We start from the raw sequence: 16187 nt of genomic DNA, 5'->3' as shown, positions 1-16187 counted from the left end.
CCCCCAAAATGGTGAGATTGTGTAAATCGTTGCCAGGATCAACTCCCTGGGTCTTTGAGCTTTCATATGAGGGCAGAAGGGCTGAAAACTACGGTTGAAAAATGGTCCTAAGTGCCCGAGAAAGTTGAGAGTTGCCACTTGAAAAATGGCTGCAATCAGACTTCGGAAAAATCACTTTTTGGGGGGTGATTTTGTTTTGTGGGAATAATTAAAAATGTAATTGGTTAACCCACAAAAAAAATTGAAAAGAAATTGAAAGATAAGTGACCAGACAAGAATTTCATTTGTGTTTCAGAAATCTCAGGGATCTTGGCGTGCATGCTATTGGGCCCTGCACGGTTTTCAATGGGGCTTGAATTAGTGGACTGGACCCTGAAGTAAATGTTGTTGTCGTTCGGTTTTAATGGCGCTGTCAGCAACAGGGGCTATTTGCGCCAATACCTGTACGTTTATTCATACACCTTATTAACCAGCATCACATTACGGAGTTAGGAAGAAGGTCCAGTTTTAGAGGCTGGAGGAAACCGGAGTGCCCGGAGAAAACCTGCGAGAGCGAGTATGGACTGGAAACCAAATGCACTTGAAGCCAGGGCCACGGCGGAACTCGAACCCGGGCCTTATTGGTGCAAAGCGAGGAAAGAACTGCGACGCTAACCCCTGAAGTAAAGAGGCAAACTTGAATACGGGCGTTTCACAAAAGCGCACTTCCAATGGCCAAGACTTTGCAACGCGTTGGCCAATCACAATGCTCGAAATCTGTCGACCCAATGCGCATTTGGAAAGGCTCGACAGATATCGCACGTTGTGATTGGCCAACGCGTTGCAAACTCTTGGAGGCGCACTATCCGGTTCGTAAGTGTCTTCGTCACAAAGGCAAACGCGGCACGATTTGCAGGCTCTCATTGGACAGTCGCTGGTGGTGCTCGTTAACCGTTAACCATGGCCGTTTTCCAATACTCAACTTCTTCTCCGTCTCAAGCTTTGTTTAGGAAACCAATCCCCGATTGAGGGCCTGAAGCGTTTAACTTAAATAGAAGTACTGTAATGTTTGGCTCTTTTGCACCTTCCTGGATGTTTTGTGGCACTATCAGGCCTACTATTGCGCTTACAACCTCAGTCAGGAAGTAAAACAACAATTGAAGCCTGAATCGGAGCCAAAGTCGAGTATTGGAAAACGGCCCATTTAACTCTATGTGCAGTCCATGTGTAGTGAGCGTGGTTTAAACCGAACCTGATAGGCCGAAGTGAATAGTCACGCGCACAATTATGCGTGTAAAAGGCATTAGCGCGAGAACCAGCGCGTGAACCAACATTTGCACTAGATTTCCTGGTTCAAAATGACATCACACTTCGGTAGTCTATCCGCCCCGAGCTGAAGTGCACCCCCAATTGCCAAAAGAAAGACAGGTGGTTACAAGCGGGTTCTTGCACGCTTTCAGCTGCGTGCACGCAAAGACCATCTGGTTCGTAAGTGTGACGTCACTTCACTTTAAACCGTGCTCACTGTACACGCGCACTGCACATAGAGTTACATGCATTGATTGCCGTTTACGTGGAACCATGGAACTGGAAGTTAACGCACAACTTCAGCGATCGTCCAGTGAGAGCCTGCAAATCATGGTGCGTCTGTCTTTGTGACGAAGTCACTTACGAAACGGATACATGCCAGAATATATAGAGTACCGGAAGTGTGACGTCACTGTGAACCAGAAAGTGCAGTGCAAACGAATGGAGTATGCGCGCGTGTTGGTTCACGCGGTGGTTCTCGCGCTAATGCCTTTTACACACTAATTGTGCGCGTGATGTATTCACTTCGGTACTCTATTAGTTACGCGTACTCACCGCGATCTGCGTCAAACGCGCATGTACTTGCGCGCCTCATGGCGCACCTTTGCGGTGAGTACCAAAAAAACACGCCCTCTTTTGTTCCGCTCGGAGCAGATAGATTAAAACACGTCTGTGAAAGTCACAGACATAATACAAACCTGTGTTTATATGTCTGTGGTGTTGTGGTGAAAGTAGGCGGAACTAGCGTCCTCTTGAACTTCATGCACTAGGAGGCCAGGCAGGATGTGCTAATTTTCACTCACAGAAAAATGAAGATCACGATTTACTCAATTTATATATTTTTTAGTTCTTCCTCGGCCGGTTTGCCTTTTTAACCACTGTGAGTTTTAACTTTCGGGGATATTGGGGTAGTTTTATTCCCCTTCTATTCTTTTACTGCGTTAGACCAGTTTTTAAGAAGTGCAACCACTTCACCGTACTTTTAGGGGCATGATAATGAGATTGCTTAGATAGCCGTAGCATAGCATACAACATACTAGATAGCATACAACTTATTATTCACAAATCGTAACCATTCCAACGGATATCAAAACCCGTACTGCACCATATATCAACTTGCTTTTCGAACCACCAACTCAATGTCTACTCTCCCCAACAACGAACGAAAAAATGAACGAACTTCAACAATCATTTCAAATACTAACAAGTGGACCTTAGGGTGACACGGGACCGTTGAAACGCCGATTTCTATGGGTATAAAATTAATGCGGAGTTTGGGAAGAAATGTAGACCTAAGTATGTGATTTTAGTGCAACATACCACTACAATCACATGTTTGATCTCAAGGAGAAAAATGCGAATGTGGCCAACAAGAGAGCCCCCTGGCATGTTGCTTATTCGCTCCGAGTAGAGTGAAAGGCCACTGTGCAATGTATTTTATTTTGACAGCGACATGAGTGCTTTTCCACTCTTATAAGAGCGAATGTTTGAGTTTTGCAAAATTACCATTAATAACACAGAAATGAATGCTTCTTTTTAAATAGAAAAGAATTCAAGAATTCAGCCCAGTCATCCAAACATTAATTGTCGAAAAAGGTCTATAGGGACGTCGCCATGTTGCATTTTGCTTGCCACTAACAACCCCCATAACCGATTGTACGTTCCCAGAGTTTGAGCGGTCAACCCACGAAACAAATCGAGCTGTTCGTCAACATTCAAGAACAAGCCGCCCGAACTAAGCCTATAGACTGATTAACAGACCTGAGAAACAACATTGCATTGACAGAGTCCAAAGGACGATAATGAACGCAGCATCAGCGCTCGAGCACAGGACTAGTAGTATCGAGTTGGCACAAGACGCCCCGCCGACATGTACGTGTAATAGCAAAGCCGAATAATAGTAAAAGTAGAGAGCGACATTCCATAAGAGACGAATTAAGGGTGCAGGTCATTATAGTAAACTATTGGGATTTGGCTGGCGCAAGCAGTTTTCAGCCTATTTATTTCAATAATGCCCTGCACGCACGGACATAAATCCTGCACCCTTGACTGCGGTGGATTTCAGGCGCCCTCTACTGCTATCTGACTTCGCTGTTCGGCGCATGTCCTCGCACGGGACAATGTTCGTTCGTGTAAGGGGCCAAAGCAATACAAATCCAGTCTTAGGCCAAGACTAGCACGGGCTCGGTTCTCCGGGAAACGAAAGCTCTATGATTATAATGATGTCACCACTGGCACCCTTGATGGGTACAAAGAGGGTCATCTATGGAGAGGGGGTATATAGGCCCGACAGCTGGAACACTGCGTGTAAGTTTACAAAATAACCTCGTTAAATCATGGCCAAATCAACACGGTCCTGTCCGTCTCTCGTTCGTCGTCTGCAACTCGTCAGGCCCGACCCTGGGGTAACTAATCAAAGCTGCAGGTCAATATTTGTCGTCGGCTGGCGGCGTTTGTGGGATTATCTACGCTCCCAAGGATCCGATTATGCGAGGTTTCATACTGGGCCTAATTAAAATTAGACGCACATAACAAGATAGAGTAAAAATTGCAAGGGGCAGGGTTGAATCGATTCCTGGGAAGGTTATAGCTTGACCTTCTCTTGTATTCGTGGACATGAATACCGAGCTTCCTTGCATACACACCACTCTGTCATGCAAGCATTATTAGAACCGATTTCCTTAATGAAACTCAGTCGATATGTCGTGATTTTCCCAGTGCCAGGAGAAACCGCAAAACCTTGCAAACTTAGCCTTTGAGCATAATTTCAGGCTCTGTTCTTGTAACATTGTTAGTTACCCATGCGCACGTATACTGACAGTAAAGTGTTTTTTTTTTCTCGGACTCGGGCTTGAGTTTCAGGGTCCATTAGAGGCTCCAATAATTAGTAATGATAGTACCATGACGTTGGTTCTCAATTTGCCGGGGGCCTGCACTAATTAAATTAATTGTTTTCGCTTGGCTCCATGACAAACACGTTTGGTCTTCAATTAAGGCGCAGCTCTCTTTTAGTTGCAGGCCAGTCCAACTGAATACGGGCGATTCAAAAGAGTGCGCCTCCATGAGTTTGCAACGCGTCAGCCAATCATGATGCGACTCGATGGCTGCACCCTTTTACAGAGCAAGCAGTAAGGTGAGAACACTGTTGTGTTTTAGTTTTTGGACCATCGTGACGTCATGGTCACGGGTTTAATGGCCACTGGCCTCTGCACCCCAGGGTGCACTGAACTAATTCAAGCTCCGTTGAAAACAGTGTAAAATCAACAAAGTTTGGAACCCCGTGGCAGGCAACAGTGAAGTCTCTGAGGCCTCAAAAAAAAAGTGTTTTTCGGTCCTTCGGATTTCTTCAGATTTTCAAGTTTTAGTAGGTTACCAAATTAATTTGTTAATTATCCGCCCAAAACAAACTCACCCCTCCCCCCAAAAAGTGAATGTGCCCAAGTTTTCTCAGCAGCCATTTTTCAAATTAATAACATTCCTCCCCTTTTGCAGGCAACTCTGATAAATTTTCAATCACATTTTTGTCTGCTTTGCCCCCAGATGGGTGCCCCTGCACCAACAGAGATGATCCTGGGCCATACTTACACAATCCCACAATTTCTCGGCCCACACAGACCCCTCTTATCGAAAGAATCTGTAGGGGTAATTTTTAAGCGCCTCAGCCTGGCGGAGAATTTTCCTTGAATTGGGACACCGCACCCTCCAGATCCATGGTCTTCTCATTATCTTTAATAAACTGGCATACCTGGCGGAGTCCGGGATTTTCCCCCCAATTATCGCGTAACTAAGGCCCAAGTAGTCTCCCAAAACGTAGCTCTGCCTGAAGTTACGGACACTACTGGGAAACCTACGAAACGGAATTTCCTGCTAAATGCATAACAGCAGAAGTTGTAAATCTTCGACAAGAAGGAAGAAAGTATTCGTTGAAGAAAAAAAAATTAATGAACCGTGTGTTTATAGGCTCTAATAAATTCCTTCATGAGCCAAATAGGCGTTTGTCACTGGAGCCTTTTAAAGGCGGATTTACAAAAAGAGACTGCCTTACAGTTCAAAGAAAGATGAAGATTGGCAGGAGACAGAGTGTATTATTGATGCGAACTCACCCATGCATAGGTTTGGGTAAACAGTGCTTGAAAATATTTAGATGCTAAAGATTACGTGCTCAGTCTCTACAATCGATCAATGTTCAGTTGCTGATTCATCAATATTCTAAATAGAATTATCAAATAATAATTAAGATAAGTTGAAAACTGATAGCAAGAAAATTTATGGAGGAGGATTTTCCTCTTTTTTAAGCATTTGCCTTTTTCCTAGTGATGAGAAATAAGATCTTTTCTTCCGGATGGATGATCTGATCTGAAAAGCCCGAACCGCAGTATTTAATATTTGGACTTCTCCCAAGTTCCGAACACCTGCGGAAAATATGTGCCACAAAACTCGATTTGGCAGTTTAACGAATCACTGTATCGCTGCTGTTAAACGGCAGCGAATCCCGAAGCGGAATACCAGCGAAGGGACAGCGTACCGAGGTTGACTCCTCCTACTTTAATGAATTTTGTAAGTTTTTTGTTTTTGCGGTTTCGTGGAAATGCCAACGCAGCCCACCCCAGAGATTCGACCCCACGGGTGACACGAGAGAAAGGCCGATTGCACCACCGATTTCACGCTTTGGAGGGACTCCTTCGTAGGTGTAGTCTTGGCCCAAGACGTCAGTGATGGATGGTTATTTTATTTCTGTGGAAGAGTGCCCTCGCACAACTAGTTTTACTGGCGCACAGTCTAATTATGAGTCGTTAGGGGGCGCACTATGCGCGGTGTCCGCCATCAAGCACTGACGTTTTGTAAAAAGACTATCACAGGTGCTGCACCCGCGTGGACCTTTTCGACATCTTTCGTAAGTGATGAACTAGACCACAGAACTTTGCGAGGTCTTGAAAGTTGCCAGTGGCTAACGAACTGCGGACGAATCAGGACGCAGTTGACAACTGACTGCGTACAATTCAGCGAAGCCGAAACACTGCAATCAGCGCACAGTCATCGAGGATCACACACACATCACAGCATAGAGGACAACTCCACAACGAATACCACGCTTTGGTAACTTTTCCCGAAGATATTGTCGATTTGAACAATCTGAGGACGGAAGTTTCGATAGTCTTTTGACTGTTTCCTTGGCAATTCGTGAGAGTGAAGATGGACATTCTTTGGTCGGCGTTCTTATTGGTCATGGTTGCAGGACGGGCGCGGAGTCTGGCCATAGAACCGGGACTGTCGGAGGGCGCGGTGAGTTGTCTCTATTATTTATTCCGTTCCTTGCTCTATGATTAGTCTTATATTGAGAAGAAGAGTTATGTGTGTTGCTTGCCGCAACACACATAACTCATTTGCCATGAGCTATTATTTCAGCAGACGAAAGCATGTTGCGAATTTCGAATGTTGGGAATGAAACCACGATAGAGCAAAGATCAAAGTTGCCCTTGAAGTATGTGGGCAGCTTTCACAAGCGCTAAATGAGAAAGCACTTTCCCTTACGAGTCTACGACCTACATTCCGCGGGCTCTGTGAATCAGCGCTGTTCGTGTCCCCGGCATGCCTGGTGAGCCGCACCGACAAACGGAGGTACAGGGAACTTTGCCGCGTCATGTTGCCGCTGCCGCCTCGGTTCAAGGAGAAATTCGGCAGGGACGCAGCACACAGCACGTCACTGTTGCAAATCGTGAAGGGCTCTTTGCCGAATTAGTACAAGCACGGTATAAAGAGGCTACAAGCTATACAGTCATATGGGTCAATTAAAGTGATGCAAACTACACAACAAAAGTAAACTGGATGGCTTGTGGGTCAGAAGTTGTAAGGATCTCTCAGTCTGCTCATTCTAGGGATCTTCGTATCATTCATGTCATTGTTTTAATATTCTGCTAACTAAGGAAACGTCATATGTACGCCGATCAACTATTCTGTAAAGCAACGATAAAGGTATAAAGGATTTTCTCGCTGATACAGTTCGGCATTCCCGTCAAGTGGTCAATTACAGTACACGTTTTCAGAATGAATGACTTGACCGTGTCTCTCCTGCTAGAATTCTTGAACAATGAACCCAGAGATGATTATCTTTACATTTCCAGGCTTAAATACTGACTGAATCAGTTCACAAAGCCCTACTTGAGCAGTGACCACACACACAGGGAAAGCGACCGTCGCTCAACGATCCCTAATCTCGTTGATCAAAGCAAGGTCTTGGTCAATGGCCAGAACAAGGTCCAAGTACAGACTGCCCGGTTTGTTTTGCAAATTGTGCCCAAAAAGTAACAGACCATCGCAGAAATTTAAAACCAGGTCTCCGGCAAAAAAGTCATGACCCAACATTTTTCAACCACACGTCAAAGTTGCACTCTCGGTTTTTTCTGTATAAGGTAAAATGGGAAAACTCCCACTTGGCGTACCCATGGAGGTTTATAAACATGCATGTAATCGAGACACATAGGGTTTTCCGTCGCGGTGCAACGTACACGGCTATAATTGAAACTAATCCAAGCATGGATCCGAGTGTGATCCTACGTTCTTTCCGGCAACTCCAAACAAGGGAAAAAGAAAATATCCACGGAGAAGAAGAGAAGCGAAAGACATTCCGGTAGCACCTCTCAAACTTCTCGGCTATGCGTCACTAATCAGAGTACCTCCCCAAAGACTTGACCTGGCTCTGACCCCGCTTGCAAAAACATTCTCCGGGCGGGTGAGGCGGGCCATTGCCGTGATATACGGTGGCCACCAAAGCACACCTTCAGGAGCATTGTGCCCATAAAAAAATCACACTTCCGCCTCGGTCGATTCGCGGCACGTGTATACGTAGGCTAAGCTTGTGGCGGATTCAAATGGAAGTTGGATCCTTAACTTAATTCCAAATTCTTCAGGAAATATGACTCATGACATTGCATGACGACAGTTTTGAGAGTAAGGGTTTATCGTGCCGATTCCGGACGTTTGTATCATTCTCTGTCAATGATAAAGTCGAAGTCGGAATGCGGATTACTGTAAAATTAATAATTAATAATAAAATTAATAAAATAATAATAATTCAAACTGAATTCTGCGCACGCGTTCAAAGAATGTATAAACAAGCAAACAAAAACTTTCATGAGTTAGGGAAGCATTTAAAACATCCATGTCTTTTGAACTAAAAATCAATGTCTTTGAAGACGTGAAGGGCGGCCTTCGAGTTCAAAAGAGGCCACCACGTTTGGTGCATTGCATACTTTACTGGAAGCTCTTTGGATTCATGCACATTAGCAGCAGAACCTTATCAGGAAAAAACACTTGCACAACATCATTATCACGTCAAAAGAGTTTTTGTTGACGTTAAGTGTCTCTGTCTGAACCGGAACGCCTCTGCCCCCAACCCTCCTTGAAAACTGTGGTTGTGTTGCGGATGACACGTAAAGTGCATGTATGTACGCGTCGTGTATAGTGATTTGTTCCCTGAAGTACGTTTTATATTCACGGCTCATGACTTGCAATGCTGGCGGCAACCTGACGATAATTAGACCCAAAATTGAGACCGTGGGAGGTCTTCTACCAATTACTGGCTTTCCCCATTCATGGAGAGACGAAGCCCATTCACAACCGTGATTTAACATTATGAGGCGGGACCTGGGGGTATGTACAGTTTTCGAAAGTGGGTATGCTTTAGAAGACAGAAGTCATCGATTGTGATAAAGAAAGTTGGAAGAGGACGCACAAGTACGACGTCATTCGCCTTCAAAGCCGGGCTTTACTTATGAAGAACAGCTGAACGAGCTTTTGTTTGCTAATTTGGCACGGCTCTAGAAGTTTTTTTCTGTGATTGACATGCATGGATAGATTGAGCCGGTCGTTTCTCTTTGCTGTTGTTCACCGTAAAGTTTGGAGGATGAATCGGACAACGTGCAGTACACCATGTCGTTCGTTAGGTCGAGTAGTGACTTGAATTTCCGTCTGGCAATTCCGGAGTCTCCCCGGGAAATGGATCCTAAACCTATGCCCTTTGGGAAATTGGATCGATATAGATTATTCTGTCAAAATTGAAGTTGGATTCTGTTTGCATCCTGATACATGTATATGTATGCCTATGCCGTTTGCAACGGTTGGATATGAATCAAAACAATGTAGTTGTTTGACAAAGTTTCTCACAAAGAATATGCTTGATAAATCGATTTGACTAACAATGTAGAAAACAGAGGTTTGTTGCAAGTGCCCTTTCCATCACGCAGGATATAGGATTCCTGACGCAGTATCGAGGCCCGCATTCCGATCAGAGCCTTCTGAAAGTCACAACCTGCAAATCTGCTTAAACCTTGACCTTTTGTTCTCCATCGATCACATGTGCACATGTTTCAGGTCGCGCTAGGGTTCTTAACGCGACCTCGTACTTTTGCAGGTCCTCGTCCTCAGGTCGAGATTTCGTGTCTGTCGAGACCGTAGGGAGCCACTTGAAAAAAAAAACCTTGTATAGTAAGCGAAGGTGAATGGTGTATCCAGAGAAAAACAACGGGTTTGGAGTTGTGCTAAAAATATTTCTCAAGATGATTTTTGACCACCATGACAACACTTCGAGATTCTACACAGTCAACAAACAAAAAAGGTACACGTATTCAAGAAATATGGAAGGACACACTCTCATAAGTTCGTCATTGGTGTCTATTCCGTCAAATGGGATAAAATGCCAACAGTCATAGGACGTGCCATTTTTTCTGTGTCCTTTCTCTATGATTTTACTGAGTGTCTTGGGTAAATAGGGAAAAGGTCAAAGGCTATGCGAGTGGAATCAAGACTTAATTATTTTGGCAGGTGCGCCAAAATAACAAAACGCGAAGTTGACAGACATGCCTGGCATGCTACGGTTATTTTTCCGTTCTTCTTGAAGACGAAGACAAGGTTACACTTGGCTGTGACCAATACATACATGGGCCCGTAGCATCCGTGTCCACGGCAAGTGGCTGCGACCGTTAGCCGTACATGTACATTTGCTTCCATAAAGTGTAGCATCAATAAACTTTCCTTAGACACAATTTTTGTACGTCTTTGTACTTGTTTCAATGTCTGGAAACTCTTTTACACTCCCATTTGGTTAAATGCATTCAAAAGTGCACTTTTTTTAACACTTGAAAATTAACCATGCTTTCCTGGATAATCGAGGGCGCTGTTACTATGATGTCATCTTGGGAAGGCATAGTTCATTGGATACATTTTTCTACTGGGGTCGTGAACCGGGAATTTACTTACTGAAAACATTTCTGAGAAAGGGATTAGTGCTCACTTATTGCTATGCACATAAACAACAATAAATCATCAAAGAAGAGAAAAGTCATTCCAGCAAAATCTGCAAAAACGTAGAACTGTTTTGTGTACAAACCAACGTAACATTTAAAGGTATTCTTCCTGGGATGACATCACACATTTGCTCATGAATATTGGGACATCATTTGCATAAGGACCAAAAAGGTAGTAAAATACCCTTTCAAATAGTGGAACAGAAGTTGAAAATAAGGTTAACCGAAACAGGAGCATTTTGAAGGTTTGTATCAAAAGAGCTATCCTATAAGCTCTCACATTTTTTCATACCGTAGCCAGGATATTGGTAGTTCGTATGCATATCGGGCAAAACACAGTCCGATTTTCAAGGGATTCTTTAATGTATAAACGTCCCAATTCAATCTAAAACAACCCGTAGCAGTACATGCAGTAAGGTTAACGACACGGATCAGAAGCTGATGCGAGGTGGTGACGTCATGGTCAACCATGTGCACAAGGACGCGAATCATGGCGATTTTTACGACGGACCCACACGGTCCGTGATTCAAGCGAAAAGGCCTCCACGTCGCCGCGAATTTCTACCACGGTGACTCGGAATTGAAATATCGTTTACAAAGCTTCTTTTTTTGCAGAAGCCATGAGTCCAAGCATCCTAAATGCTGAGGAAACACAGTTCCCCGGGCTGTTGATCTAACCAGCAGTCGCCAAATATAGCACTTCTACCTCACTAGCTTCAGTTACCCCATTCTAAAACCCGGTTCATACATGTACTTCACGTGAAAGTTCATAACGCCAACAATTCACGTTCTTCTATAACGTGTGCCGTTTCCCTGACAAATTCGCGCTGCATTCGCTTTCGCCTGAGCCTTAACGCTCATGGCATCTGAAAACGCGAATTTTCCAGCGTGATAGGCATATGCATGAACATGTACATTTATGGCTGTAGTCTTACTCAAGCTTTGTTCACATAGGTTGAGAATCGGAAACCTTCGTTAAAACCACTTGTCCTGGAGATCAACTTCGAGCCACAGTTTCTGCAATATTACATGTACAAAGAAACAACTGAAAAATATCGTTAAAATAAGACATGTACATGTATGAATATCGAACTCATATGAATACATGTGGAGAGCAAGCATTAATTATAAAGGCCACGCAAATAAAACAAGTGTTTCGAGTCGACTCCGCCCTTATCACATCTTAGCCTCCTTAGTTTGAATGGCTGCTATGTTGTATATGCCAGTGCTTTGGTTCCACAGGGTACGCCCAATGGAGGTTGCCATGTGGAACTGCCTAGCAAGATGGCTATCACGCAAAGCCCCTATTGTCGCTGTGCAATAGCGAACAACAAGAGAACGAAGGGTTGACTTGTTCGTTGACGTGTTATATCCACTTTTAATACAGGAGTACCTGAAAAAGTACAACTACATTTATGTGGACCCGGCCAAGGCTGGCACCGGCCTGGACGTGGCTGCGATAAGGTCCGGCATCCGTAAATTCCAGCTTTTCAACTACCTGAACCAGACCGGGGTGATCAACGCGGCCACCCTGGACAAGATGGCCCAGCCCCGCTGCGGCTGCCGGGACCCGGAGTTCGCAGGAGAGGCGATGCGGGACGAGTTCCGGTATGGGCGGGAAGGGGACAAGTGGAACAAGACTGAGCTGACGATCAGGTGAGAGTTGGCGGTGATAACCCCTTTGGAGGGAAGAATCATGTAATTGACCTAGTAGGTGCATTTTGTTGGAGACTTGGCATCGCTTTGAGCTTTTGGCGGCGTAAGTAGAATCATTTCGCCAAGAGATCAGGAAAAAAGTTATCAGAAGCCCCACTGCTTGCTGGCTATTTACTTCCTGTGGCGTTCTTGGAAAAAAGGATTATCTACGTGGGACAATAACTTCTGATCTTCTAACTTTCTGGGGATTTCCTTTCAGAATATTTTGGACCCAGAAAGGACTGTCCAAGAAGGCTGTCCGCCGTGTCCTGAAGCAAGCCTGTCGCTTGTGGAGCAGCAGGTCCCCGCTGACGTTCACCGAGGTCCGGTCGGGCCACGCCGATATCAATGTCAGGTTTATGCCCACCATGAACCACGGGGACCGGCGGCCGTTCTGGCAACCCATGGGGGAGGTGGCCCACGCATTCCCGCCAACAGACCCCCTCCTGCCCGGGGATATTCACCTGGACGCGTCAGAGAAATACATCCTCGGGGATGAGACGGATGGTAGGCATTATTTTTTTTCATTTGTTGCTCAAGCATTGGTCGGAAGGTACCAGTACATAAGAGCCAAGGTTATCTGTTTAAAATAAGGCTTTGTCAAAAACAAACGCCCGTCAAGTGACGAATATGACCAACCAGCAATCCTAAGTGCTTTATTACTGGCGTTATAAGCTACATCATATTGTTCTGAAGACAACTTTTTGGGACCGCGTTTTCCTTTTCTTAATTTTGTCGACCGTCTTCTGAGCAAGGGGCCGAAATATTGATATGCTGCCCGACTGATGGCAGCCTCTGACGTCACGTATCGATGAGTACGCGTGGGCAGGAAAGATAAGATTTGCGCAATGCAAAATGCGTGCATTACGAGGAACTCAAAACATTAAATTAACAAGGGTGTCAGGATTCCAAACGTTAATTACACGGGTTGCCATGTTTTCTCTTGGTCTGTACACAGGAATTAACCTGTTCCAGCTGTTGGTTCATCTTCTGGGTCACACCCTCGGGCTGAGCCACTCGCCCCACCCAGAGTCCGTCATGCACCCGTTCATGAGGCCCCACGACCCGGAGTTTGGGCTGTCCAGGAATGACATGGCCGGCTTGCACGCTCTCTACGGAAGGAAAAAGAGAGGCAGAAGCCGCCACTGACACAGCCTGTGATCGGTTGTTAGAAATAATGTACATATAAAAATACACTTGCACACTGTAACTCGGCTCGTTCCCTGTTTTAAAAGTCTTCCATCGTAAAAGCAGCGAGCATCTTATTGAGATAACTGCCATCTTGTATTGTATGGTTGTTCGCGATGCATTAATGCAGTAAACGAATGTTAGTTATTAGTTAATGCCTCTCAACCCTGAGGGGAAAACTTTAAGGTATTAAGTGCAGAAAAGCACGGACAAGAGCAAGTTCGAGTGCCAACTTTTTGGGCCAGACCATTGAGTGGTTACTCTTCACGTTTTTTTCAATGCTCCCTTCACTTCCATTCCGTGGAACCATTACCGAGTACCAACTGTACACATTTCTGCTTGACAAGTCCTATCGTCACTCACATTGTTGTCCCCGTCGGCTGCATTTCTTGCTGCTTTTCATGGTCTCTGCCATTTTTTTGTATGTTAATGGTACCTTCTGTACGTTTAGGAAGCTATTGAGAACCAGCGATGCAACCATGCCGCAGACTCTGCTCCAATTATGATCAAAAAGATCCTTGCTCCTGTATGACTGAACCACAGTAGTTCAACCCGTATCCATCATTCAAAAGACGCTTAAAATTGTCTTACAGATTTCTGGTTACCTGAAACAGGTTACCAAATATCATGGCCTCGCCAAGCTTGTTCTAGTCTTGGCCAAATGTGATTTAAATACACTAAGCATTTATTGGAATTTTCAAACTCCGAAGGCCAGAATTCACTTTTGCTCCGTGCGTTGGTGCACTCGGCATGGTCTGGAAGAAGGGAAATGGACGTATTCATAGTTTATGTTCTATATTAGGCATGAGCACGAAATGGAAGAGAGTATCGGTTATATGCATGTATTCACGGTGTTTGTTTTCGACGTGAAACTATTAGACTAGTAACCTGTTGTTCGACTGTTCCCTTCGGTGTTAAATGAGACTGTTGGTAGGGGCGCCAGTCAACGTCCGGGAATCGGAAACCCGGAAACAAAGAGGACTGTCGAATGAGCATAGAAGACCAACCAATGATGATTACCTTAGTGGATGATGTTTTGAGGTTTCCAATCTCTGCCCATTATTCTAACATCCAAAGTCATCGTCTCTGGGGTTTCTCTGTGCAAGTCCCGATGGTCCCCTTGAATGGCGATCACATCGCTTACCGCCATCAAAGGGGGCCACTGTAAATAACCGGGGGGGGGGCGTTACCATGGTCAGCGGTGTTATCCATACTGGCACCCTCGGTTCATTGGCACTGGAACATTAAAGTGAGTCTATTTTTGTGGGATTGTGTAAATATTTACGATGTCTGTAAATAAGGCGAATTTGATGTATTAACCATGCCAGCTATTTTACTCATGGCAGCCAAAGATGTTTGTAACTATACGCATTAAGTTTTTATATGTAATACTGCGACAATCATATCATTTTCCAAATATTATTAATCAAATGTTACTTTTTTCAAATAAAACACAAAGCTTTTTAAGAAAAAGAGCCTAGTTGTTGCGAGAGTGTTTTATATGACTGTCTGATTCATTTCAACCTTCGATGTTTGATTAAGATGTGATTAAAATAACTTAATTGTTTTTAAAAATGAAAATAGAACAAAAATCACTGTCTTGTGAGGCATCGATTGAGACTACATGATAGTTTTGCACGGATCAGAATTCAGTTCTTAATTTTCATTTCTACAACTAGAAGAGATAACAGATTAATGTTCCTTCTTGATGCTCTCCAAATATTACATGTATTTCCTATGACTATTCCAAAGCATGAATAATTCATTAAGGCTTTTGTTGATGGCGTTCTGAAATTCACGTTTTTTGTGTGCAAAATTCTGGACAATCCTTTTTTGGTCGCTTCAGCTGTTGTCTGTTGGTCTTTCAAAGCATATAGCCATGCGGGCGTTTCCCGATTTTTTGATGGTCTTGTGGTCTCACACCAAGATGTAAATGTTATCGGCACTTAAACATGCCACCTTCCCATTGGCGGATGTCAGGCTCGTCTTGGCTGACTGCTGGTTGGCCGGCTGTCCGCGACAGAAATAGCAACCGGGGTCAGGCATTCCGGGCAAATTGCTGAGGTTTGAGGCGCGCGCACGTAGGGAAAGCAGTGCCCGTATTTCGGCATTCCAACGACAGATATACTGTATATTGTTTCACCTCGGTTAAACGACCGACTTTCTCATTGCGAGCGGTGTGCGAAGGCATGTGCATGTACTGCACATGTGCATGTATGTCGTATTTGCCTAGAGGATTGCATACTTCGGCGGTTAACATGGCTGTACTTCCGAGACAGTGGTGTACCGAAGGCTGTACGAAACACATGTGAGTTTACCCACGGGACCACTTATGGTCACATTATTTCCTTGGAGACAAAACGGTCAGTGTCGACGATTTTTTATGTCTGATAGTGACACGTTGTCCAAGCATGAACGGAAGCATTAAGGTTTGATCCTTGGGGAGGAAGGTGGGGAATAGGACTAGTAGGTAGGTTATTAGAAGTCAAAGTTGGGACACGCCCACAATTATATTTATTCCCCCCCCCCGGAAGTCTCCTCATTCTGTGACATCAGTTTCTATTTTGGGAATGTAGTAACTCAAGGGAAAGGGCCTGAAAATCTCTTCGGACGGTGACTGCTTTTATGACCAGTCGTTACTCTGGATGTGGAGGAATCTCTGGATCGCCCAGAGTTTTGTATCACTTATTACGGAGATTTGGGAAATCTTTGCTA

The 16187-nt window shown here is 44.5% G+C and overlaps 1 protein-coding gene across 1 annotated transcript; it reads left to right on the top strand.

Annotated features, from left to right (window-relative positions):
• Positions 1 to 6028: 6028 nt before the first annotated feature.
• On the top strand, positions 6029 to 14947 carry LOC147795635 (matrilysin-like). Its single transcript, XM_087131540.1, has 4 exons — positions 6029 to 6570; positions 11977 to 12245; positions 12505 to 12791; positions 13243 to 14947. The coding sequence occupies exons 1-4, from the start codon at positions 6481 to 6483 to the stop codon at positions 13431 to 13433; spliced, it is 837 nt and encodes a 278-aa protein (XP_086987666.1). The 5' UTR covers positions 6029 to 6480; the 3' UTR covers positions 13434 to 14947.
• Positions 14948 to 16187: the final 1240 nt, after the last annotated feature.

The sequence above is a fragment of the Acanthaster planci genome, unplaced genomic scaffold, assembly GCF_054643075.1.
Source record: "Acanthaster planci isolate LZ-2023a unplaced genomic scaffold, COTS_SCS Contig1, whole genome shotgun sequence".
NCBI classification, from domain to species: domain Eukaryota; kingdom Metazoa; phylum Echinodermata; class Asteroidea; order Valvatida; family Acanthasteridae; genus Acanthaster; species Acanthaster planci.
The sequence above is the reverse complement of the archived record's forward strand: the minus strand, read 5'-3'. Positions and strand labels throughout refer to the sequence as shown.